This window comes from Ursus americanus, chromosome 22, assembly GCF_024610735.1.
Source record: "Ursus americanus isolate L20-20 chromosome 22, mUrsAme1.1.p, whole genome shotgun sequence".
NCBI classification, from domain to species: domain Eukaryota; kingdom Metazoa; phylum Chordata; class Mammalia; order Carnivora; family Ursidae; genus Ursus; species Ursus americanus.
Window position 1 is genome coordinate 49,194,532 of NC_142148.1, and position 25,538 is coordinate 49,220,069.

Sequence of the window (25,538 nt, forward strand, 5' to 3'; positions counted from 1 at the left end):
TGCGAAAATCTTACCAATGCTAATACCACAAGACAGATTGATGAATCTTCTATCAACGATCTGTCCTCGATTTACCACTAGGCCTACCAGAAAGAGCAGTCTTTGGAAATAAGACAAACTGGAATAGAATCTCAATTCTATAACCTCCCAACTGTGGAGTGCAGCACAAGTGCCAAGGTTACAAATTAACAAATCACAAATAACCCAATCTCTGGGGCTTAGTTTTCCTCTCATTAAAGTGGGGGAACTGCCACCGAATAGCAATTGCTAACATTTGTGAATGCTGAGCACATTTCACATTTCTTATGGCATCTTCACCACAACCCTGGGAGAGCACCCTTTGTCAGAGGAAAGAGCTAGGTTTAAGTAGTCAGTGAAGAGTTGGCATGGAGAGAGAGCTAGGTTTCGGTAGTTAGTGAAGAGTTAGTAAGTAAGCAGCCAAGCCAACATCTGAATCCAGAGCCCGTAAAATAAAACACAAGTAAAAAGCACAGGCTCCAAAGCCAGACTGAGTCTGAATCCCAGCTTTGCTTTTTACTAACTTAGTAACCTTTAACCTCTGTTTCAGTTATGCAAATGTGAAACAGGGGCAAAGGGTAGCCTCATTCAGGGGATTACTGCCAGAGACTCACCTAGGAGCTGGATGGCCCAGTGCTGACCCTGTTGGGGCACTCTTCTAGGGCACATGCTGCTACTGTCACAACTATCAGGGACAGGACTGTCATCCTGCCTGCCTCTCTCCACACATAAAAGGCACTAAACAACTAATATTTCTTCCCTCACCTACTCTGCAAAATCAACTAGCTTTTATTTGTTTCTAGTATATGTCAAAGAAACCTTAAGACAGATGAAAGAAAAATCAAAACAAAAGGAAAAACCAAAACACAAATGTAGCAAGAGAATTATACTCACAGTTCTGAAGGCCACGGTAACTCTGTGAAGAAATCAAACGTGGGTTTAAAGGAAATGCTCCCGGTTTCTCTTTCCTCTTTCCATAGTCCTCAGAGAACCTGACAAGGAGAGACAACATGCGCATTAAAACCCCCTTCCTTTCACTTCTTGAAGCTCTACTGAACTCACCCCTCAGCCAGTTCCATCACCTCCCACGCAAGCCTACTGGGCAACGCCTGGGATAAGGGGTGAGAAGAGGGCACCACGACCCTGTCTTCAAACCTATTTCTACTTAAGAAACACACAGGAAGGAGCGCCTGGGTGGCTCAGTCGTTAAGCGTGTGCCTTCGGCTCAGGGCGTGATCCCAGAGTCCTGGGATCGAGCCCCACCTCAGGCTCCTACGCTGGGAGCCTGCTTTTTCCTCTCCCACTCCCCCTGCCTGTGTCTCCTCTCTCACTGGTATCTCTCTCTGTCAAATAAATACATAAAATCTTAAAAAAAAAAAAAAAGAAAAGAAATACATGTGAAGCAACTGGAAACTATTCAAACATATCAAAAATCATAAATTAATGGTGTGGTTGGCTAATAAGTGCACGATACAATGACAGAGTATAGACATCTATTCCACTGCCTTCCATCAAAACTATACTAAAGAGATATTTTTTAAAAATGTTCTAAACAGGGGCGCCTGGGTGGCTCAGTCTGTTAAGCATCTGCCTTCAGCTCAGGTCATGATCCCAGGGTCCAGGGATGGAGCCCCAGGTCAGGCTCCCTGCTCAACAGAGAGTCTGCTTCTCCCTCTCCCTCTGCCCCTCCCCGTTTGTGCTCTCTGCTCTCTCTCCTGTGCATACACTCACTCCCTCAAATAAGTAAATAAATAAAATCTTTTTTAAAAATGTTTGAAACAGCACAGGGAGAACTGAAAGGAGAAAAAAGCCAAGATTTTTGAAGTACTGAGGAAATCTTCTAACATGGAAGATTGAGACCCAAACAAAAAAGTAAAAAGAAGAAACCTGGAGGAGACAGAAACTATAACAGACTGAAGTAAATGAGTCAGCAGGCCCAAGAAAGCCAGGTCCCAATTCAGCAGTGGAACACACGGGAACCACTTCCACTTGCACAGCAGTGTCCTAGAAGACCAGAAGTGGCAGCAGCAGTGTAGACAGAACGGAGGTAAAGAAGGCATAGCCCCAAATACAGAGGAGCCGGGGAAGGCCATGGAAGCTGAAACCAGAACCTCAACACCAGGCACAACGTGACGCCCCCTCACTCTGAAAGAAGATGGGAGGGGGCATTCCCCAGAAAAGTAGAGGCATCTATGGACTGAAGTCACCCTGCCCAGCTGCACTGAACAGACCTGGACTTAATGACCGTATATACAGTGAACAGTGAATTCTCCAGCTCTCCTACAACAGACCACACACGCACACCGCTGGCTTCCAGATTCTGAAGTCAGAATTGTGCCGGAAAGGGACTGGAGAATATTTCTGGGGAATCTGATCAGCTCCAAAAGACAGATATAAAGATACTAACCCTGGGGACCCCCAACACATGGCCCACCCAGAATACCCTGATGTAAAAGTCAAAGGGCCCCACCACGTCAGACAGGAGAAGGAAGGAAACAACCTAAAAGAAACAGAGACTATACAAACTATCAATAATATAGAGGTAAGACAACACTGCAATCAAGAAAGAAAAACAGGATGTTCTTCTAGAAAAATAGAAAAAGAGCTCTTGGAAATCTAAAGAACATTTCTGAAATCAGAAATAATAAACTAAAGAAAAGTTTCTCTCTGTTCTCCCTGAACAGAGAATAAAAAAGCACCCCCCCCCAAAAAAAAGGCAGAAAAGGAGGAGCAAAGGAAGGAAGAAGAAAAAGAAGAAAAAGGTATTAAGATAATTACAACCTTTGCCCAGGACAGCCAAGTTCCGGATAATAAGACTTCCAGAAAAACAAAATAAGGAAAAGCAAGAGAGAAAACCTCAGCACAGTAATGCCAAAGAGTATTCCCAGAACTGAAAACTCCCAGTTACCAGAATGAAGGGACCCGCTGAATATGCAGCACAGTGGATGAAAACCGACCCACACAAGGTACACCATCACGATATTCCAAAAGACTTGGACAAATTGTAAAACTCCTACAAGCTTCTAAAGATGGGAGGGGGGAAAAGTTACATACGAAGGAAAAATGAGAATAGCTTCTGAATTCTAAAACAGTAACATGAAAACAAGAAGGCAATGGAGCAATCTTTGAATTTATGAACAAAAATGAATTCCAATACAGAACTCTATACCCAGCGAAACCATCAATCAAGTTTCAATCATGCATGGTCCCAAAAGGTTTGCCTCCTAAGCATCCTATGTCAGAAAGCCCCTGGAGGAAGTCTTCCACCAAAACACGAGCATCAACAAAAAATGAGCAAGGCGTGAGCTTCCATTAGAAGGGATAAGGGAATCCCCAGGACGACGATGAAGGGAGATTCCAGAATGGTGGCTGTGCACCAGGAGAGAGGGAAACAAGTCCAAGCCGGAGCAGTGTTGCTCAAGAGGAGGGAATGCTGAAGGCTGTCTTCAACTTGTCCAAAAACACTGTACTATCTTTTTAAAGTAATTAACGCCACCAAAAGGAAGAAGTCAGTGAAGAAAGACAAAGACAAGAGTTGCCACAAACATAAAATCCAACTCTGGACAAAAGCCAAACGATGAGAACAAAGGAACATCCAGGGACAACACAATAAAAGACCGAAGGAGCAAGCAGCTCAGAAAAGAAGAGAACGGAGATCTCCAGGAAACTGTCTGCCAGAAATCAAATGTGAAGAAGAGATGAGTCTGTATGACCATGAAGAAAAATTACTAAGAGGCTACTGGAAGGTATGGGGAAAATAGGTCTGGGGTAGGGGGTAAATTACAATAGGTATAAAAAGGGTTAAGAATGTGGGGGACTGATGGGGCACCTGGGTGGCACAGTGGTTAAGTGTCTGCCTTCAGCTCAGGGCGTGATCCCGGCATTATGGGATCGAGCCCCACATCAGGCTCCTCTGCTGGGAGCCTGCTTCTTCCTCTCCCACTCCCCCTGCTTGTGTTCCCTCTCTCGCTGGCTGTCTCTATCTCTGTCGAATAAATAAATAAAATCTTTAAAAAAAAAAAAAAAAAAGAATGTGGGGGACTGAAGAAAGATGAGTACCTGTCATAATGCCCTGGGCGCACCTCTATCACAGGACTTACCCACTGTACCATCATCACTGACTGACTTCTCTGTCTCCCCTCCTCGGCTGTAAAGACCTTTTGGAGAGGATCATTTCTCATCCAGTTATCACCCTGCAGAGTCCAGTACAACGCCTGCTACAAGAGTATACACAAAAGCAAAGGGTTTTTGTATTTTTTTGCATTTATTCGGGTACTGAGTATCTACTACACATACCTGCTATCCTTCCGGAGAACTAGAATTCAAAGACATATGGACCTTGCTTGCCTTTAAAGAGTTTCAACTTTTTTTCACACCTGAGAAAACAAATATTTCTCCTATATCCTCACTCTCCCCAAAAGATGAAAAGTTCACCAGGGGCTTACAGAACTTTAATAGTCCGGCTATCACTAACGGATATGGAACCCAAGACCTGATGACACTTGCTTGACATTGTACGCATTGTGTAATATGAAAAGAGTGCCGGCTTGGGTATCAGGACACCTGGTTTCTAGTACTTTAGAATTACTCCTTTTGAAGAAGAGGAAATCCCAACTCCTTGATATGACCTGTCGGCCCCTGAATGATCAAGCCCAGTCTGACTGTCATGCTATCTCCCGTGAATCCTACAAAGCAGCAACATTAAGCCATTTTCGGTGTACAGAACAACCTGTGCCCTCCTCGACACCTCCTCCACCTGGACCTTCTTCCCCGGGCTGACCTGGACGCATGTGCGGTGGGAGCCTTGCCCTTCCCCCAGGTGAGACACCTCTCTCCTGTCCCCCTCAGCACGCCTTCACATGACACCAGTATCTGTGGAGTGGCTGACAAATGCCATGCACGGCCCCAGGCCCCAGGACACAAGGCAATAGACGAGAGAGACGCAGGACTCTGCGGTGGTGGAGCTTCCCGTGCAACAAACTAGAGCGGATGTTAAATCGGGCCTGTCAGTGTCTTCCTCCACCCAAACAGCAAGATTCTGGGGACAACGACAGCCTAAGTTCCGCAGCCTCAGCACCGCCATCCCAGACAAATATTTAAAGCACTATTAAATAAAACCAAAGTGAAGGTCAAAAAGCCCCAGTGCCTGCAGCAGGTGAGTACCATTTGCTCTTTAAAAGCCCTCTTTTTCTACTGTCGTTGTTTGTTTGTTCGTTTATTGCCTCTTGTCTGTTAGGAGTATAAACCTGAAAATGTCATTCAGGGAAATCTCGCGAGTCCGCTGGAACTGGCTTTATTCTCCTTACTAACCGCAAACACAAGACAGCCCAGTTACTCCCCACGTCTGGTTTCTGTTCGCCACTCTATAACCAACAGCGCGCACTGGACCGAACACCTAAAACACACGATCAGAACACATGCACTTGATGCGTGAATGACCTAATGATGAATAAATGAGCGTATACACTGGCTTTGAGGGCCTTATAATTGCTCCTCACTCTAGTTTCTATTTTAAGGAGAATTCAAGCAGATAGCAACACCGCATTTATCAACACTGGACCTGCTGGATGTCTGCCATTTGAACTGCAGGCAGCTTAGGGCCACGTCCAGCATGGGACTACTAAAATACAAGCATAACAATTTGAACTAGTTCAACTAGGGCAGAAAACTAGGTATTTCCCCAATCCTATAATAAAATGCTTAAATTCTTTTGCTCCAGACAAAGAAAAATTAAACTTGGCTCATTATACAATGAAATAAATTGCCAGCTCCTTGAAGGTATTTGTAAGATGGACACTCTCTACATTTCTGGCATAAGTGGGGACATTTATACGTACACGGGGTCCTCAGGCTACTCTGAACTCTCTTCCCCCTAACATGCAAATGAGAATTTCCCACCAGTCACAACACACTCTGAATCTATGCTTCCTGAACAGGTAACATACTCCACACGATCACTTTGCTTCTAATCGTCTCGTTTCAGTGCACAGTCCAACCTGGACAGTCCCTGACACCCACCTCTCACTCACCCGGACAACAGTGACAACCTGCCATCTGCGGAGGGTGTGGTGTCATAGCAATCTCTCCCAAGTGCTTTACAAGCACCAGCTCTGGAATCCTCACAGCCCTAACTGATTACTACTCTTGTTCCATTTTGCATGTGAGAAAACAAAGTCCAAAAAAACTTAAGACATTTTCCAAGGTCACACAGCAGACAAGGGAGAGAGAGATCAGGCATTCAAACACCAGCTTACCTTAGAATCATGATGCTATTCTGGCTTCCCAAGTTACCCAGATATTATTACTGCTAAAACAATGGACATGATTTGGGCTTTCCAAAGCAAACATGACAGAAAGATTCTTTCTGAAGCTGAGTAACAGTCAACATGACACCCTGCCATATTAGAAGATATCTGGCTTGAATTAACCATGCAGGCTGAGCCCCTGGCAAGAAATGGTCCGCTTGATGCTAACTGCCAAATAAAGCCCAAAACCACTGTTTCTCAATGCACAACATTCTAACCATTTAAATTATCTGTGAAGGTCTCTAACATCCAAAATATATAACCACTTCACACAGGTGTCCCTTCCTCTAAGCTCAGTGTACCAAAGGTTTCTGCACTCAGGCAAGCCGTAGTAACCTGTACTCTGAAGAACACAGGTCAGAAGAAACTTTCTGAAAAACCAAAAATGTATAAAGAATGCAAACATGATTATGAAAGTTATCTGGGCAAACAAAAGCTTCTTTACGCTTCAAAATAATTTTCTAGTCAAACACATTCTAATACTAGACAGTGGAGCAGCTCATAGGTCATAGGTCACCGCATCCCATTCATCTGTGTGCCAGCGCATGGTACAGGGTCTGCGGTCCAACCGGTAGTAAGCTGCTGATGATGTGAATACATTAGGGAAATGAAGAGGCAATATTACTAATTGCTGAAAAACCGGTATTAGGAACAACAACAACAACAATAAATCGCCCGTTCTACATGCAGAGTACACGGTGAATACCAACTGCTTGCACTTCTTAGATACGCTGGTCAAACTCATCAGGGAATAAGATTAGCTTTTAAATCCCCACAACAGAAATAACTACATCACTGGGAACTGTATTTGCTGAACCTCAGGCTGATTCTTCCCTAACTAGCCATGTACTAAGAACTATGTTCTGTCACATTTGTCAAAGAGTTATGATAATCTCCACTTAACAGATAAGAAAACAGATTTAGAGTTTAAGGAACCTGGTCAACATGCAGGGAATAAGAATCGAATCTGAGGTTCAAAGCAAGACCTATCCAACACCCATCCTCTTAACCACCATTCTGTTCTACACTGTAAATAATATCCATAGAAAATTCCACTGCGCAAAGGCTCATTAAAAATACGAAAGAAACACTATTCTACTCAAATTAATTAATAGGCACAGTTAACATATTCAAGACAAGACAACACTTCAATTGTACACATATGAACGAATGGGCTACTAAGGTATACCTAAGGGTCATTCTGTCTACCTGAGAGAGGCACCAAAGGAAGGACCCATGAACCAAATGCGTGCAGTACTTAGCAGGAAATCTCCTGCAAGGCCTGGGAGTGGTAAGTGATCAAGAGACACAGTCGTGCGGGCATCACTGGCCTCGGTGGAACTGGAGATCACTACCTGGACAAATGGAAGCAGTTTGCAAAGCGAAGGGTCCCAGATCTAGGTAAGGAAGACGAAGCACATTCCCTCCTGCCTCTCCTAGAAAGAGCAACTAGGAAGGCTGGAAAGAGTAACTGCAGAAGCTCTCTGACCACTCTGAAAAGTAAACTGGAGCAGGGGGATTAGGAAGCAAGACTGGATTTAAACCACGACCAAAATCAGCAGATTTCAATACAATGGAAAGTCTCCTTGCACGATATCCTAAATGGGGAGGGCACACCCCAAACTTATTCAGCATAGGAAGAACCAGAAAAGCGTCAATTCCCGTGGGAGGAGAAAATCAACACAAGCCAATATCAAGAAGGAAACAAATATGACAATCAGCCCAGAGGGACTTTAAAACAACTACTGTACAAATAATTCCACAAACAAGCATACACACAACATACTCGATATCGCAAATTCTTCTTTTCCTTTTCTCTCTTAAACCCACTGGCTCTGGCCCCCACCACTCCACGAACTTCTCCCTCTAAGACTACCGACGACCTCTGCACTGCTCAATCCAATCATTAGAGCCCAGGGCTCGTCCTTTCGACAACTGACAAGAGCTGATCTCCCACTCATGTTCTCGTGATTTTCTTCTTACCCCACCGATGGCTCCCTCCTTCCAGAGTCGCCCAGGGCTCTGTCCTTTCTCCTCTCAGCTATGCTTACCTCCCAGGCAAGCTCATTCAAATGCTGCTTCTATGCTAACAAAGCTAAAACTTGTCCCTCCGGCTCAGCCCGACTGCCTGGCCTTGCGCTGGACTGACCGCTGTTCACTCTGCACCGCAGCCCCACCGCGGCCTGCTCCTGCGCATCACCGAGACGGCAGAGCTACTTCTCCCAAAACCCCTTCCCGCTACAGCTCAGGGCGGCGGGCAGTGAACGCTAATAAGAGGCAACGTGGGCAAAATGAAGAGAAACATCATTCTCTTCAACTCTGCCAGCCCTCCCAGAGGTAGGGATGGATTCTAATTCCCCGTACGACTAATTGTCGAGAATGGCCCGGGTTTTCCTGACCAAACCCTGGCAGGTGTACTCTCTGCCGGGCCTGCTTGTAGGCCCCTTGGGGAAGTGGAGCATCACCGAAGAGAACTCAGTGAAACGTCCGACACCTCCAAGCCCAGGTGCTGACTGGCCCGCCCCCTCCACAAACCTTCCTACACACAGCCTTCTCCGTTCACGACAACGTCCGCCTTCCAGCTGCTGAGGCGAGAAACAACGGACGTCACCCCTGCCGCCTGTCTTCCTCCCACATTCCCCATCCGGTCTTGTCAGCAAGTAATGTTGGTTCTTCCCACAAAAGAGGCCCAGACGCTGTCCCCTCGCCATCATGCTCACCAACACCATCGTGACCGGAGCCACCATCCCTCACCGAAATGACTACAGCACTCCGGAACAGGCCTCCCCGCTCCCAGCCCTGCCACCCTAGCACACACGCTCACCACGGCAGACCGATTCCAAGCCTAGATCAGACGGCATCGCTTCTCTGCTCCAAACCCTAAATGGTCCCTCATCTTACATGGATGACAACAGAGAGTCAGTGAAGGAACGAGGCGAAGGACTGAGCCAACAGGTGTTCCCCACACTGCTAGGCTGTTTGTTCAAGGGGTCAATGGGACTGAAGAAGGGGCCTCTGAGGGCAGTCAGTGTGGAACTGCTGGTGAGAACACTTTTAAAGATATTAAGAAAACCCTGATTTAATACAACCTGGAGTAGAATCTGCTAAGACACATTATAACTGATGACAGTAAAAATATCTGCAGAGCAGAAAAAGGGTTAGCTGGAAAATATACAATGATGAAAATATAAGTTGCTTAAAGCATTTAAACTATGGTTATTCAGTCTATCATTCATGAGCAGGAACTTTGTGGAAAGTATTCGAACCCATCATGTGTTACTGAGCCAGTAGCACCAACGGCAACCTCATGAAATAGCCTGACTTGTCCTACCACACTGCAGTTCAATGGTTTGTGCAAGGCTCTGTTGTGACTTTTCAACCGCAGAGCCAAGACTGAAATCTACTTGAAAAAGACCCCCCCCCTTTACTCATCACTATTACCAAACACTGAATTGCTTCGGAAATTAGCTTTTGCTCCTACATGTTAACATTTCTTCATGAGCTCAGCCTAAATTGACAAGGCACAGCAGCGCTCATATGAGGGACTTCGGGCAGTGAAGGCATTTCAGTGGCTGCAAGCATCTTACTCACAAGCAACGTCCGACGCGGCCACACGGTTCCCCCGCCGCCACAAGTTAGAGCAGCGCCTGCTGACTCACTCGGAGGAGCGTGCAACTCCTGACCTCAGGGTGGAGTTCATGCCCCACGCTGGGCATAGCGTCTAATTAAAAATGAAAAAAATTAAAAGTTAAAGAGAGAAGTGGATTTATGTCCCCACACAAACGTGTAGCAGATGTGTTTTGAGCTCAAACTACAGTTCCAGCGGCATTTCTCAAACCTCAATGCAAGTACAATGAAAATTCACGTATCTCAAACCCACTTCACCGAGCAACTGAGGCACTTCCATCAGACCATCCATCGGAGAGAGGAATCTGCGCTGTAATGACGTGCGGAAAGGCAAACATCAAAAAGAATCTAGTGGAATTCTATCGATGTCTGCCAAACGATGAATACACTAAACTGAAATGATATGCTCCCGAACTGGTATCAGTGTGCAAGAGCACCTACGAGTATGCAGACACTGTCAGAGATGACATCTGTAACCTTCCGTGACGATCAGCCCCGAGACTGAACATTTGTCATTGGTTGTGATGATACGGAACACTACCTGTGAGCTCCAATTACAAAACATGTTATCCAACCCTCCCCCGAAAAAAAATTCCATTCTTATTAGACCTGTATTAAAATATATATACATACTCAACTATTATTTGAAATTCTGTCAATAAAAATTTTATAGATATTAGTGTTCTCTCCTGTTATGTAAGTACTTACATAATATCCTTCATTTTGCCTCTTAGTCTGCAAAACCTAAAATATCTACCATCTGCCCCTTCACAAAGAAGCCTGCCGATCCGTTTCAGTCATCTTCCCCAGATCTTCTGAACCCAGGTACAGCTAAGGCACATACCACATATCTTTAACTTCTCAGCTGTTTTTTTCTTTTTAACTTAAGTCTGTCATTTTACCTTTATTCCTTATAAATTTTACCTTGTTGATTTTAGCACTTCATTACAACCTGTCGAAGTATTTTCAAATCCTGATTCTAAAAATGAACGGTCTCCCAGCATTAACTCCTGTTCTTTACTCAAATTCTTGATGAAAACATTACGACAGGTGTCAAGTATGACACACTTCTGGAGACGTCTTCACTTGGGTGCAGAAATTCTGGTATTTTAGTTTTGTGGCAAATTACACTACATGTGGTTGCAATGTATCTTCTACCTACAAGCAGTAATTTCTTTTCTTTTTTTTTGGAAGATTTTATTTATTTATGTGACAGAGAGAACACAGCAGGTGAGTGGGAGAGGAAGAAGCAGGCTCCCAGCGGAGGACTCCGATGTGGGACTCGATCCCGGAACGCCGGGATCACACCCTGAGCCGGAGGCAGACGCTTAAGGACTGCGCTACCCAGGCGCCCCAAAAGCAGTAATTTCTTGAACTCCCTAGTAATGACAGGAATAACAATTTACTTTCTAGGCTGTATGCAGGAAAGGATTAAGCTTGCCCCAGGGAAGATTTGGCCATTGCCCAGCTCCTGGGAAGTCACCTCTGAGCCTTTGGAATCCCCTGCCTGATAAGGCGGTCTTTGTTTAGCTGGGGGCCTTCGGCCACACCAGACAGTCCATGCTAACAATTTGATTTCTGGTGGAGCCTTGCGCCACACACGACACCAGTTTGATCTCCAGAGGGACTGGAGACTAAACTCAGCCATGTAGGCAGTGCCTATGGGACAACCCCCAATACATATCCTGGACACCAAGGCTCAGGTGAGCTTCCCTGGTTGGCAGCATCGGTGCTGGGAGAAGTCAGCACACCTGCACTGCGAGAGGACAACTAGAAGCTCATGCTTGGTCTTCCCTGGACTTTGCCCGGTGTGCCTTTCCTTCACTGACTTCTGTCCGCATCCTTGCCCTGTAATAAACCATAACCATGAGGATAATGGCTTCTCGCAGTTCTCTAAGTCCTTCTAGTGAACCACGGAACCTGCAGGTAGTCTTGGGGGCCTCCCAAACTCTAGGTCCTGATGATTTACAACGTCCTTACAGCAACACTACAGCAGTGTTCTTTCAGCACGAGGAGATGCTAGTTTAAAATGCAGGTGACAGGGGCGCCTGGGTGGCACAGCGGTTAAGCGTCTGCCTTCTGCTCAGGGCGTGATCCCGGCATGATGGGATCAAGCCCCACATCAGGCTCCTCCGCTGGGAGTCTGCTACTTCCTCTCCCACTCCCCCTGCTTGTGTTCCCTCTCTCGCTGGCTGTCTCTGTCTCTGTCGAATAAATAAATAAAATCTTTAAAAAACAAATAAAATAAAATAAAATAAAAAATAAAATGCAGGTGACAGGCTTCCACATGAGCAATGATCATCCAACATCTCTGTGGGATAATACCAGGCATTTGCATTAAAAAAAATTTTTTTTTTGAGAAAGAAAAAGCCAGATCACGAGGCGGTGGGGCAGGAAAGGAGACTCCACACTGAGCACAGAGCCTGACACAGGGCTGGATCTTATGACCCTGAGATCATGACCTAAGCCCAAAACAAGAGTAGGACGCTTAACTGACTAAGGCACCAGGCCCCCCTGCCTGCATCTCTCATATACTCTCCTTGGTGATTCTTACATACACTACTTTCAGGACCACTGACGTACCCAAAAGCTTCCTGAGGCAGTGACCGTCTTTTTTTTTTTTTTTTTTTTTTTTACTTACTTACTTACTCACTTATATAATCTCTACACACAACGTGGGGCTCAAACTCACAACCCCAAGATTAAGAACCACATGCTCCACCCACTGGGCCAGCTAGGCACCCCAGGACTGTCTTCTTTTTAATGACTCCCCATCAGGACAAGATGCTCAAGAGTCAAGAGTGACTCAGGACAATGCTCTGAATCTGGTAGAGAAGTGAGAACAACTGGCATTATTAGTCTTCTAAAACTTAGACTATATACACGTGTGAGATTTGTTTTGTCATTCCTCAAATATCCAAGACAATGTAGAAATAAATGACTGAATGCAAACCACAAGTTACTTGGATACAGTGTGAACAACGGATTCAACGGTGTCCATTTCTCACCCATTTTTCAATTACATCCATTTTTTTCAATCTCCTGACAGTTAATAGGAAACCTGAGTTTTAGAAGCTGTCTTCATACCCTTCTCATCTACTAAAAAGATCACCCGTGAGCTAAAGGTCAAGACAGCTGAGAGAATCTTGAGAGTTCTCCTCTGTCAGTATCAAGGAGCCATTTACCCAAGGAGCCTTACCCTGTTATTTCTTCCTCTCTACAGTGGGAGCCCCGGACCAGCTGATCCCTAAATTTAGATCAACCTCTAAAACCCTAGACTACCTAAAACAATAAAAATAAAGGAGGCAAACACCCAGTGGAAAAGTTTAGAATTTCCAATGAAATAGTTGAAAGGGCAGACTCAAAGACGAAAATCAAACATCAACTCTTCACCAACCAAATCATCAACCGTCACCCGACAAAAATTAATTCATATGTAGACAACTTGCATTTAAACTAAGTTACTCCTGCTACCTCTTTTATCAAGTCAATTCCTTAGGACACAAATAATGTATTTTTCCCAAAGCAAAAAGCAAAGCTTTTTTTTGCCATGACACAGCCAAGGAGACGCCAAACTTTTTACCTACACTGGAATCACAATTATCCCCAGCCTGAAATCTTAAGGGTGATATTTTAAACAGCCTAGGGTTTTTCACTTCTAACGTCTACACCATCACTGAATTCCATCATTTCTTAGATCTTTGCCATTCATGACACTTGGCCCTTAATGGAGGTCACAGTCCTGTCAACAGGAAAAGGGAAACTTTCTCAGACATAAACCCATTTCCAAACGCTCCCCTCTAAGCCTCAACTTCTATAGGGCAGCCATATATCACCAAAAACAGCAAATCTCTGCACGGACTGCTATAATCCAGAGTCTGTAATTCCTAAATTACATATAACGCTAATGTCAAACACGAACCAATCCAGTTTAGACTCCAGGACACCACATTCATCTGCCTGGTGCGAACATAAACCACCAGCTGCCCAGTTCCTCCTGCATCTGTTCACGGAAGAGCTAACTGTAACAGGACGAGTTAGGTACTGTCTTACAACTATTAACTATCAACACACTTCTGAGTGGACAGAAAAACTACACTCCTTTTTGGAACGAACACAGCCAACTAAAAGTGACACTGGTCCATCTCTCATAGCCATGGGACTGTTAAGATATTCCTAATAGTTTATAAACTTTAGCTTCATCTCATGTACAACAGCATGTTGAAACATCCATGCCAACGAGAGTCCCAAACTCTCCTGGCTGGCCTTCTATGTACAAAAACCGGGCCTTGTTTTGTCTCTCGGAGGCCAGGGGAGACATCTGCACTGCTGGCTGGTAGACCTCGGTTGGTACAGTTGGGCTCAGGTGACAGCTTCATGTGCCTGTGTTTTATGTAGCGGTCTGGGATGTATGACACTTAAAGTAACAGTCCTGTGATTTGGATGCTTAGCTTTCCCTTACAGCCTCACACCCGGGCAGAGTGTCAGACATCCACAGTCCAATAACAAGGAGTGCCCCCGCCTTGGGCTGGGCTCACTTTTGATAATGGGATGAAAGCCCAAGCATCCTACCCCAGGAAAACAGCTCATGTGCATAACCACAATTCTGCGTACCGTTTCTGGGGTTCATGGACCTAGGAGAGAGCATTTCCTCCTTAAGCAACAAACAGTCTGATCAGTAAGCACTTAAAAACAAAAAGATCTTCATGGACTTTTCACCAAGGGAGAAATCTGGGAGCCATCCTGGAATTGCTCTGGACAACCCCTCTCTCAGCCCTGGCTCTTCATTTCCCAGGTCAGAGCCTGGAGACTGGCTGAGAAACAGGCTTCAAATCACCCTCTCTCCAGTTCCTCAGTCACGCCCTTAATTAAGGCCTTCTTCACTTGTGTGTACAACGTAATTGTAGAATTAAAAGGACACAGGCTGTTAGATTGGACCATCTGAACTTTGCCCATCACTTTACTAGCTGGGCGACAGACACCGGGCAGCCATTCCCTTAATGACAAAGGCTGGCTCCTCTCCCTTCTGAAGCGCATGACTGCAACACCTCCTTGACCGACCCTTGTACTAGTTAACCACCCGCTTGTCATAGGAATCTGCTCCCGTCAGAATCAACCACACGCTGCTCTGATCTTGTCAATAGTATCAACCCTACCTCCTTCTCGACCCAACCCTTTCTGTACTCCTGAACACTAGTAAAAACATCCAGTCTCACAGACCCCAGCCTCTCCCGCCTCTGCACCTTTAGAGCGGGCATGTCCTCCACGAGGCCCTGCCTGCTTCCCACCTTCCACTCTCTTTCTACAGATCCCTGCAGACAGCCAGACCTGAAGAGGTCACGGTATCTGGTCCACAGCCAGTTTCTGTATGGTTCTGGGCTAATCAAGGTTTTTACCCTTTTAAAGGTTGTTTAAAAAAAAAAAAAGGCAGCTATGTGACAGGCCCTATGTGGCCTACAAAGCCTGAAATGTTTACTATCTGACCTTTAACAGAGAAAGTTTGCTGACCTCTGAGGGTGACCGTGACGGGGACATGCCCTCCAGGTCCTCAGAGCACTCTGCTCTGGCACTATCACTGTAGGCATCATACTGCACGCTGACTGCCTCACTCCCCTCCTGTCTGTGCCCCCGGGGGCTGACACTACACCAGGCACAAGACAGGTATTTAATACTGTTGACACCTGAACAACTGGGTCCACGTATACACTCATAATTTTCTCAACATCCTCTTTTCTCTAACTTACCTTTTTATAATACAGTATATGATACACATACAAAATATGTGCTAACTGCCGATTCTCAACTATGGGGAAGGGTCCGGCGGCCCGCACTGTTCAGGGGTCAACTGTCCTGGCACTTTACATGTGTACACCATCCCACATAGTAACTGCACGCAGAGCTTCAAAGATCACAGATACTAGAGTTTATATAGACAGTATCAGAAGTCACGTGACTAAAGGCAACGCACCAGTATTTGTACCTCAACCTCCTGTTTCCTAGTTAAGATGCTCTTTCTACTAAAAAGACCTGCGTCTCTACACAAACTATGATACCTAGACATCTTTGATTATTAATACCTGAGACTTTAGCTAAGGGTAAAATTTAATTTTTGACTCGCTATTTAATTTTGATAATTTTTAAATTACTGCTACTTTTTGTAAATTAAAGAAAAAAGAAAGAAACAGACACCCTAAGGAAGCACTAGGCAGGTATTTGTAAATTAAATATCAGTACTTAGTGGTTTTCTACTCAGTGCACCACAGCCTCCCATGATCCCACCTATACCGGTCTGAGAACCCACACCACCTTAGAGACAGGCTCCATGATACGCCTGTCAAAGAGGCTCAATCCTCTGTCTAGCTGTTCCTGCTCTAGGCGGACTTTGGAAAAAGTCAAGAGTCCGGCCAGCACTGTGTAAGAGAACGCTCCATGACGATGAAAATGTCCCATCTCTGCACTGTCCGAGGTGGTAGCCACTAGCCACACCTGCATACTGAGCACCCAAACTGGGGCTAGTGTGACTGTCAAACAGAACTTTTCATTTTATTTAATTTTAATTTAAATAGCCACACATGGCTAGCAACGACTACAGGAGACACAGATCCAAGTCTAGACTCCAAACACTGCAGTGAAATAAAACACAATTTTCCCTGTATCCTTAACTACAGGCTATGTTATCTGGCCCAATCATTCCCCTGAAAAAGACTAAAAAAGATGGACAGAATACTTTAAAATCTTAAAATCAACCAGAAACTGACAAGACAATAAGGAAAGAACAGGCCAAAATTAAAGTGAAATCAGGAACCCAAAGAGATGAACAAGCACAGAAACCACCTCTGCCCTGCAGTCATTTGCCAATTCTGAAAATTTTCAACTTTCATTTTTACAACCATGCAGGGAAAGAGGAGTAAGAATCAAAAGCTGGGTCCCTTAGGGTGTTCAACCAAAAACACTCCCTCCAGAAGCAGGGCCCTAAAGGCTACAGAGCTCAAGATAAAAGAAACCAGAGGTGAATCACCTCTCCAGTAAAATCACAGCACTGGGCGGTCCAAAATACCTCAAGCCTTAAACCTGCTTTAAACTGGTTGAAGCAAAAAAGAAAAAAAAAAAAAAAAGCTCTCAGAAGGAGCTATATCTTCATTCTATGCCTCAATAGACTCCTACAAATAATCAGAACTAAGTTAAGAATCCTACAAATAATATTCTACACCATAAATAAAAATGAATCACAGACCTAAATGTAAACCTGAAACTTTTCTAGAGGGGGATGGAGGGAAATAAAGGAGAAAACCTTTGTGACCTAGGATTAGGCAACAACTTCTTAACTACGACACTGAAAAAGCACAGTCCAGGGGTACCTGGGAGACTCAGTCAGTTAAGTGTCTGCCTTGGGCTCAGGTCATGATCTCAGGGTGCTGGGATTGAGTCCAGCAGGCAGCAGGCTCCCTGCTCAGCGGGGAGTCCGCTGCTCCCTCTCCCTTGGCCCCTCCCCCCATCCCGCTCTCTCTCCCTACCTCAAATAAATAAATAAAATCTTTAAAAAAGAGAGAGAGAATGCAAAAACAAACCATAGCATGAGAGAAAAGCACAGCACACATCTGACAAAGACTTGTATCCAGAATATATAAAGAACCCACCAATAAGACAAAAAATTTAATAGGCAAAAGATTTGAACACCAAAAGATACACAGGTGGCAAAACCACAAAGAAAAACCATTACACACCTATTGGAATGGCTGAAAAGCTAAAAGACTAACCATACCAAATGTTGCCCCAACAATCCAGCGTGACTGGAACTCTCACACAAAGCTGGGAGGAATGTGAAATGGTTCAGCCATTCCAGGACAGAGTTTGACGCTTTCTCAAAAAGCCAACATAGGCCTACCACAGGATCCAGCCATTACAGTGCTAGACCCAACCATTTCCAGGAAAAACAAAAGCCGATGGTCACATGAAGACTTGAGCAAAATTATTCAAAGGCTTTATTTGTAATAACTCAAACCAAGAAACGACTCTCCACACACTGATCACGTTCGACGTCATCCCAAGCAACAGCAGGCAGAAATTCCTTGCAAGTCAGCAAGGGATTCTAAAACAGATACAGATCTGCAAAGGGTCAAGGAGGGCCAAGGTATGCTTAAAAAGGAACCAAGTGGGAAGAGTTCCACAATAAGACCTGTTATAAAATTAAAATAATTGAAGCAACTTAAACTGGGCAGTACCAGTGGAATTCAAGAAAGCCCAAAACACATGCACATACACACGGACCTTTCATTTCCAAGAAAAGGGGCACTGCAGAGCGCTGGGGGAAAGATGCTCTTTTCAATGAACGGTGTTCAGACAACTAGCCTGTCCACAGGTTAATGAAGCTGGATTCCTTCTTCAGATTATGCACCAAAACCAATTCTGAGAGAATTACAAAGTTAAAGGTTAAAAGCAAAAGTATAAAAGCATTTAGAGAATAAATGAGGAACTAGTTCATGACCTCAGGGCAGGGAAAGACACAAAAAGCTTACAAAGGAAAAGACTGACAAATGGCACTAATTAAACTTAAGAACTTCTATTCATAAAAAAAAAAAAACCACAAAAAAACCACTGAGTCAGTGAAACTGCATATGACAAAGTGGGAAGAGACAGCAGCAAAATACATAACCAACAAAGAATGTGTGTTCTGAATATATATAGTCTACAAATCAATTTAAAAATAACCTAATAGAAAAATATGGGCACTTCGAAAAACAGTGAATCCGAATGGCCAGTAAATGTATAAAAAGATGTGCAACCTCACTGTAACCAGGAAAAGGCTATTTAAAACCACAAGGCAGCAACACAGCAGAAACCACCAGAAGGGGCGGGGCGGGGCGACTGACACAAGACCAGAGCAGGGCTGAAGCAGTCATTAGAGAGAAGACTGGGGGGCGGCTGGAGCCTCCCAGCACAGCGGGGAGCAACAGGAGACTCCCTCACTGAGAGGTGCTCCAGGCCAGGCGCTCTGATGTACATTTAGTGGGCTCACAGTCTATAACTGACTATAAACTAGAACTTTAACTTCACTTGACCAATGTAAGGAGAAAGAAACTGTTTCAGATCACTTTTTCCCACCAGCTCATTCCTTTTATTTTCTCCATCACAGGGCTGCACCACTGACTCAGTCTGATGGGGGCCAGAAGAGGACGTGGAAACATCCTTTGTACTTCGCGTCCACATGATGGTAACCTAAGTCCACCCGTCTGTCCCTAATTCTCTTCTCTACCTTAGTAACAACTTCATGTACTTCAAGGTCACAAGGCCCCCTCAGCAGGAGCACAGACTCTTCTTCAATCATTAAACCAATGACTGAGGGCCAACCCACTATAGGAGGAGGAGGAAGCTGTGAAGGACCCACAGATCCGTACAGGATAATACAGAGTCCCTGTCCCTGAGCTCACAATATTCTATTTGCCTTCAGGTGCGTCCAACTCTGCATAAGACATAGTAGAAAGTAAGCATATCACCAATTCCATCTTTGAACACTAACTTTTATCTAGCTCTGATCTTAGGGAAAAAATAAAGGACAAAGGCAAAACAATACATATTAAATTTAGGTATGACTTTAATGCTAGGCATAGAATCAATTCATACAATACTGTTTTAGTAGTCACCCCAAGACTTGGAAATCATCCTGACTCTAGTATAAGCAAGCCAATCTTTCAACACCGAAACAAAACCACCAGGGAACACGTGCCTTGAGCACCCACATATACACACTTTCCTGCTATCTGCCAAAAACCACAAGTCCAGGGGCCATACAAATTGCTATTTCAATGCAAAATCATTTATTTAAAATCCAAACCAAGATTCAAAAGAATTTAATGACCTCAGCATAAAACATTCAAAATCCCTAAACAAAATTAGTTGTGAGGTCTTCCCAAGACTCTAGAAAACCTGAAAAACATACTGAAAAAGAGTCCTGAAGTGAAGGCAATCTCACTAGCAAATCTAAGTGGTCAGAAGCCAAACACATGCCTCTGCCATTTACGACTGATTTTTTGCCTGCTACGACTTGCATTTCTCTTAAAACACTCTCAAGTAGTAGTTGACAGACACTAGCATGCAACAAAAGCTCCTGGACAGCATGTTCAAACAGACTGCGGGCCCCACCCCCCGAGTCTGATTCAGGAGGTCAGAGGTGGGGCACGAGCACAGGCATTTCTAACCCGGCCAAGTGATGGTGATGCAGTTGTACTTTGAGAACCACTGCAAACAACCAGTTTACTGGTTTACTGTGGTGTGCGCACGCACGTGTTTCCCTTCGCAATAAGCAAGACCAAGGGGAACTTGCTGAGGAAGAACAAACTCTTTTTTTTACCCAAATACTGACTTTTCTTGCCTGAGTGAAGGTAAGTGACCTGTTGCTCAAAACGTTTACTCTGAACAACAACGTAAAAGACTCTCTAAGCAGATCATCGGAAGGCCGGTGTGTCATGGAACTGGCATTACAGTGTTAGGAAGATGGATTTTTTTTTTTTTAAGATTTTATTTATTTATTTGACAGAGAGAGACAGCCAGCGACAGAGGTAACACAAGCAGGGGAAGTGGGAGAGGAAGAAGCAGGCTGCCAGCGGAGCAGGGAGCCCGATGTGGGGCTCGATCCCAGGACCTTGGGATCATGCCCTGAGCCGAAGGCAGATGCTTCACAACTGAGCCACCCAGGCGCCCCTGGGAAGATGCATTTTTAAAAATGGTTTCAGGGCATAATGTAAAACCCTTGTAAAGTACATGATGAATCCAACTGATTAGTAAAAGATACATTAGAGCTTCTAGACCAGTCATCAAGGATCTTTTATAAATCCCAACTTCCTAGGTCTTCAGAATATAGAATGAGTCCTAACGAACACATGACCAATTCCTACAAAATTAATTTCTAGAAAAAAACATTTGAAAACCATAAAGGGACAGAGAAATGCCTTTTTCCCGCAGCTCAAGTTTCATGATATTTGTAATCTAAAATAAAGCAGACAAAGATAGAAACAGATAATCCAAGTTCTCCCTGGTATCAAGTCCTACCTGGTTTGTAAGTAAGGTTCTTTACCAAGGCAAACAAAAAACAGTGGACTGCTGACTGACGCAGGAACAGTTCTCCAACAACGAATGAGTCTGGGTTCTTTCATTCAATAAATATTGTGTCAGACACTGGGGATGCCATAGTGTGTAAAACAAAGTTTCTGCCCTCGTGTTGCTTAAATTCTATAAAAAGACACACAATGCACTACAAATATGGAATGTATAAAACCACTTCAGCTCTTTCTTCAGTCCATCAAAGACAAACACATGGTGCTTTGGTCCCAAGTACACCCAACAAGCACCTACCATTCACAGCACAATCCAAAGCACCAGATGGCAGGACTTTCAAGATAGAAAATGGAGGCAGAAAGGAGATCCTAGGCACAGACAGCCCATAGATACAACTTTTTAGGTTCTTCTGAGCCTTGGTTTTGGTCCACTGGCCCTAAATAAAGGAGGACAGAGTACGTCGAGTCTTAAAAGCACTATGGAAAATTCTAAATCGGTGAGAATGAGCACCTTCACTTCAGAAACATTTATAGAGCAGCAATGTGTTAGAGATTATAAATTCTAGGATTTACTACAAGGGGATGAAAACTGCATGAGAAATTTACAATTTACTTTTCCCTCACATTACACCTTGCTTCCCACAAAACTATAATCATAAACACTGACACCCCCCCCAAAAAAAGTCACCAATGAAAACACTCTGTAACAATGTAGAGGTTACTAAAGCACAACCTTGAACAAATAAGAAGCGTCAATCACTGCACTATGCATTATATATTTGTATTTAACTGATTTTAAATTAACTTAAAATAATTAAACAATTTTGGTATGTTCATTAAAATGTTTACCTACACCATGTTGGCCAGATCACAGCTTCATGATATGAAAGCGTCAGATTCAAACAGAAAATATAATTATTTCAACTCTCCCAGACACGGTACTTACACCTGCATGCTACTCACTCCCCCTTCGGAAGGCTGGGTTCAGATCTGTGAGACTACTGCTGCTCTAGTCCTGTCTGGTCCTAGAAGCTGCACAGAGAGTTCAGCAGGCCCAGCCAACAAGGACCTACCCCTTGTGGGCCAAGAGGCCCACGGCAAGCTCCTCAAACTCCAAACTTCCAGTGTCTCCTCTGCAAAAATGAGGATAGCAATAGCACAATCAATGCTTCTCAGGAGGAATAAAGGAGAAAAAGCATGAAAGCAATCACCTCAGGTCTGGCACGTGTCATCTCCCAGATTTAATTCATCGGTAAAAAGGTAGTGACACCTACCAACAACACACAATACCCCACACGTAGCAGTAACATTACATCTCCTCCCCTATCAGTGGATAACATTCACATGTATGACTTTGGTCATTTTTCTTGTTCTGAAAAATGAGTTTACAGTAAATGCCAATGTATATCAATAAGATCTAGGCAGAATTTGTTTCGTTCAATACAAAGCTTGCAAGGAAAGACCTTCATGTCCTGACAAATAAGTAAACTCTGTGACGATGCTACTTGTTCCCTTCTCGGAGGCTTTCAACTGCTAAAAAGTGGCAATAGTGCCACCCAGCCAAAAACATCTATTTCATACTTTCCTCTAAAAACCACTTCATTAGTGTTTATGCAAATCAGACCATAATTAACGGCATTTGCTAAAAATCTCACCTATCCTGAAAGTTGAATTACATATGCCTATCTGAATTTTATTTCCATGATAGAGCCTAGCAAAAAAAAACAATACAACTGTTACAGACAGGAAGAGAGGGGGTTCTTCTGGCACTTTATAATCAGAAACACATTTATGTAGTTCTGAATGGTAAGATTTGGCACCATTCCTAGAAATTAATGCCACAAAGTGGTAGACAGCAATTTCATTTCTCCTACACTAGGTTGCCTTTTGGTAGTCATGAAATGGAAGAGAGAAAAAAAAAAAACCTTGCACAAATATTAGCAGAGAGAAAAAGCCATCAACGGTTTAAATAATCCACTACGAAACATGGTTTTCAGAAGAGACATAAAAAAACAACTACTTAAGGCAGCTGGCTGAGGCACTGAAACACAGGTACACCCAAACAGGAGCTGGAACCGCGCTCATCCTCTTCCACCGAGGATCCTTCTAAGGACAGAGATGCGACTTCAGATTTGAATGCTTACTGCACTCACAAACTTCCTGGAATTTACTACTATTCACTCAAATAAGGTCATTTACTTTGCCCAAGTTTTTAGAATTTGCATTTTAAATAATTTCTATAGGCATCAGTAAAAATTCCCAAAGACCCCCACAGCAATATTTTGCTAATTATTTAAGGGATTTTAGTAAGGACATACAGTAACGAAATAAGTTCTTAAGCTCGAGCTTTAAGACAAAATAAACTACTACAGAAACTAAACTTTACTGGTTTACAAGCCAAAAAAAACCCCTCATTTCACAAACGATAGAATTTTTAATTATATTGAAATTTAAAACAAGATTTTAGCCGAAAACTGTCTAAACTGAAAATGTTTACTTTCAAAAGTTAAAGACTTACATATTAAGACTTTGACTCTCATCTTTCCTGTGTTACCCTTGAGACAAGTATTTTCTCAAAATTAAGACACTTAAAAATACAGGAAAAAAGGTTTCCATAAAATCTTTAGAGATAGAGAAGTAGCAACTCAAAACTAACATCCAAAAAAGAAGAGTCATGTTCAAAATGACTCTTTACTACACGATAGAACATATACAGTACACAGAAGACACTATAATTTTTCCTGCGGGAACTAATCAGCATTTTTTTAAGGGGATAGCTTTAACAATACAATTGTTATTTAGACAATTTCTCAAACTTCCCAGCGAGAAAAGTTATGTGACTTGCTGAAGAACCCAATTTTAAGAATTGGGATGTCAAGTTCTCTAATTTCCAACAATGGGCATGGAGTGCTAGAGAAACGATGTTAGTGAGAAATGTTCTAATGATCTGCACTGTGGCTCCTAACTTCTGGTTTCACCGGACACTTCCACCCCATCGCACTCATGGAGCTTCACTCCTAATCACGACTCACCTTCAGCGGACCGCCGGCCTGAAAAGAGGCTGAAGTCCTCTCTCCTGTAGGGCTCTGCCCCAGGACTCTTGGCCCCAAACCTTAAACACTAAGTTCTGGATTCAATGTCTTTATTTATCCAAGGACTTGCTTCTTGATGCATCATAACCTCTGAACAATGCGTAGGTCCTTTTATTCAGTGTATATACTCAAGTCTTAGGTTGATTGTGGGACCCTTTAAAAGACAGCAATGGGTTTTAAACAATCTTTCCCCAGTTTTCATTATTAAATCAGAGTGTATGATAATCACCGGAAAGATATTACTTAAAGAATGTGTAACATGGGATCTTGCTGCTTCGACAACATTTAGCACACAAATGTATTCAAGACACGAGTGGTAGGCTCATTCAGTGTTTCACCTCCAAGGACAGCCACAAAGAGAAAACAATGTACTCATAAAGACACCGGAACGCAAACTTTCTTCAGAAGTTTCATGTGTTTAAATATTGCAGGATGTTAAAAATTATCTCCAAAGCACAATGGCATGAAAAAATCACCTACATTGGATCTCAACAAAAATAAGGTGAATGCTAATTTGCAATGTATCTTTCCATCACTTCATCCACCTTTCAGGTTTTCAAGAGATGAGACAACTGACCAGAGTTCACACATTTCCAAGAGAAGACTGCTTCCATTATGAGTTTTACAAATAAAATATTAAGAGTGAGGCTCTGGTATTTCATTTCAAATAGTAATGGCCTATTTTTCCAACCACGAAAATGTTGACATTCTACCTAAGAATCCCAGCGTTGGTCGTCTTATGTACAGATCCCCAAATCCTTACACCGCCTTCAGCTTGAATGTATTTCAACCAGTTCCCATAATTACTACATTACTATTATCTTAGTCTCACTGCCAAAAACCCAGCTGCAGGCTAACCATGCAAGAATGAGACACTGTTGAAATGACTAAAAAAATTTTTTTACCCTTACTGCATTAAGCTAAATCCTGCAATTAAATAAAACCAAGTAACACACACACACACACACACACACACACACACAAACACACACCCCTCCTCCTCCTCCTGAGAAAAGAAAGGAAAGGAGAGAGAAAGAAACAAGTCCTTCTTCCACCTAAGCCAGAAGCAGAGCTAGGGGCTGGGTTGGGAAGAGGTAAACTTGGAGGCACAATGAATCAACGAGGTCTCCAGGGCTTTCGCCCCAAAAACCACAGGGCCACAGCAAGTTGAGCGCCAGCTGCGGGGAAAGAGCTGGCCCGGATCCGGGTTCGAGGCTCGCCCTTCCCTGCCGCAGGGCCAGTGAGTCCCCATATCGGGTCAGGGCTCTTCTCCCCCCTCCAGGTCCCCAAGGATTTCCCTCTTCCTCCTCCTTTCTCTCTCCCCCCTTTTGTCTTTGAGGCAATTGGCCAGCTCCCAAGGAGGCCGGCTGGCCTCCCCAAGCCCCCGGCCTCCCTGTGCGCTCCGGCCTCCAGCCCCTCCGTCTCTCCGAGACCCCCGAATCCAC

At 43.9% G+C, this 25,538-nt stretch overlaps 1 protein-coding gene and 1 long non-coding RNA gene across 2 annotated transcripts in view; both read right to left on the bottom strand.

Moving 5' to 3' along the window:
• The window catches only part of LOC148108104 (uncharacterized), a 100,949-nt gene that overhangs the window by 73,401 nt on the left and 2,010 nt on the right, over positions 1–25,538 (bottom strand). The window contains exon 3 of the mRNA XM_087853888.1: positions 913–1,010. Within this exon, the coding sequence (XP_087710014.1) occupies positions 913–1,010 (98 nt within the window). The remainder of the gene's footprint in view (positions 1–912; positions 1,011–25,538) is intronic.
• LOC148108105 (uncharacterized) lies at positions 2,723–25,538 on the bottom strand. Its single transcript, XR_015721186.1, has 3 exons — positions 24,034–25,538; positions 9,915–10,044; positions 2,723–4,235 (listed from the first exon to the last, which is right to left on the bottom strand). It is a non-coding gene; the product is annotated as an uncharacterized LOC148108105 (long non-coding RNA).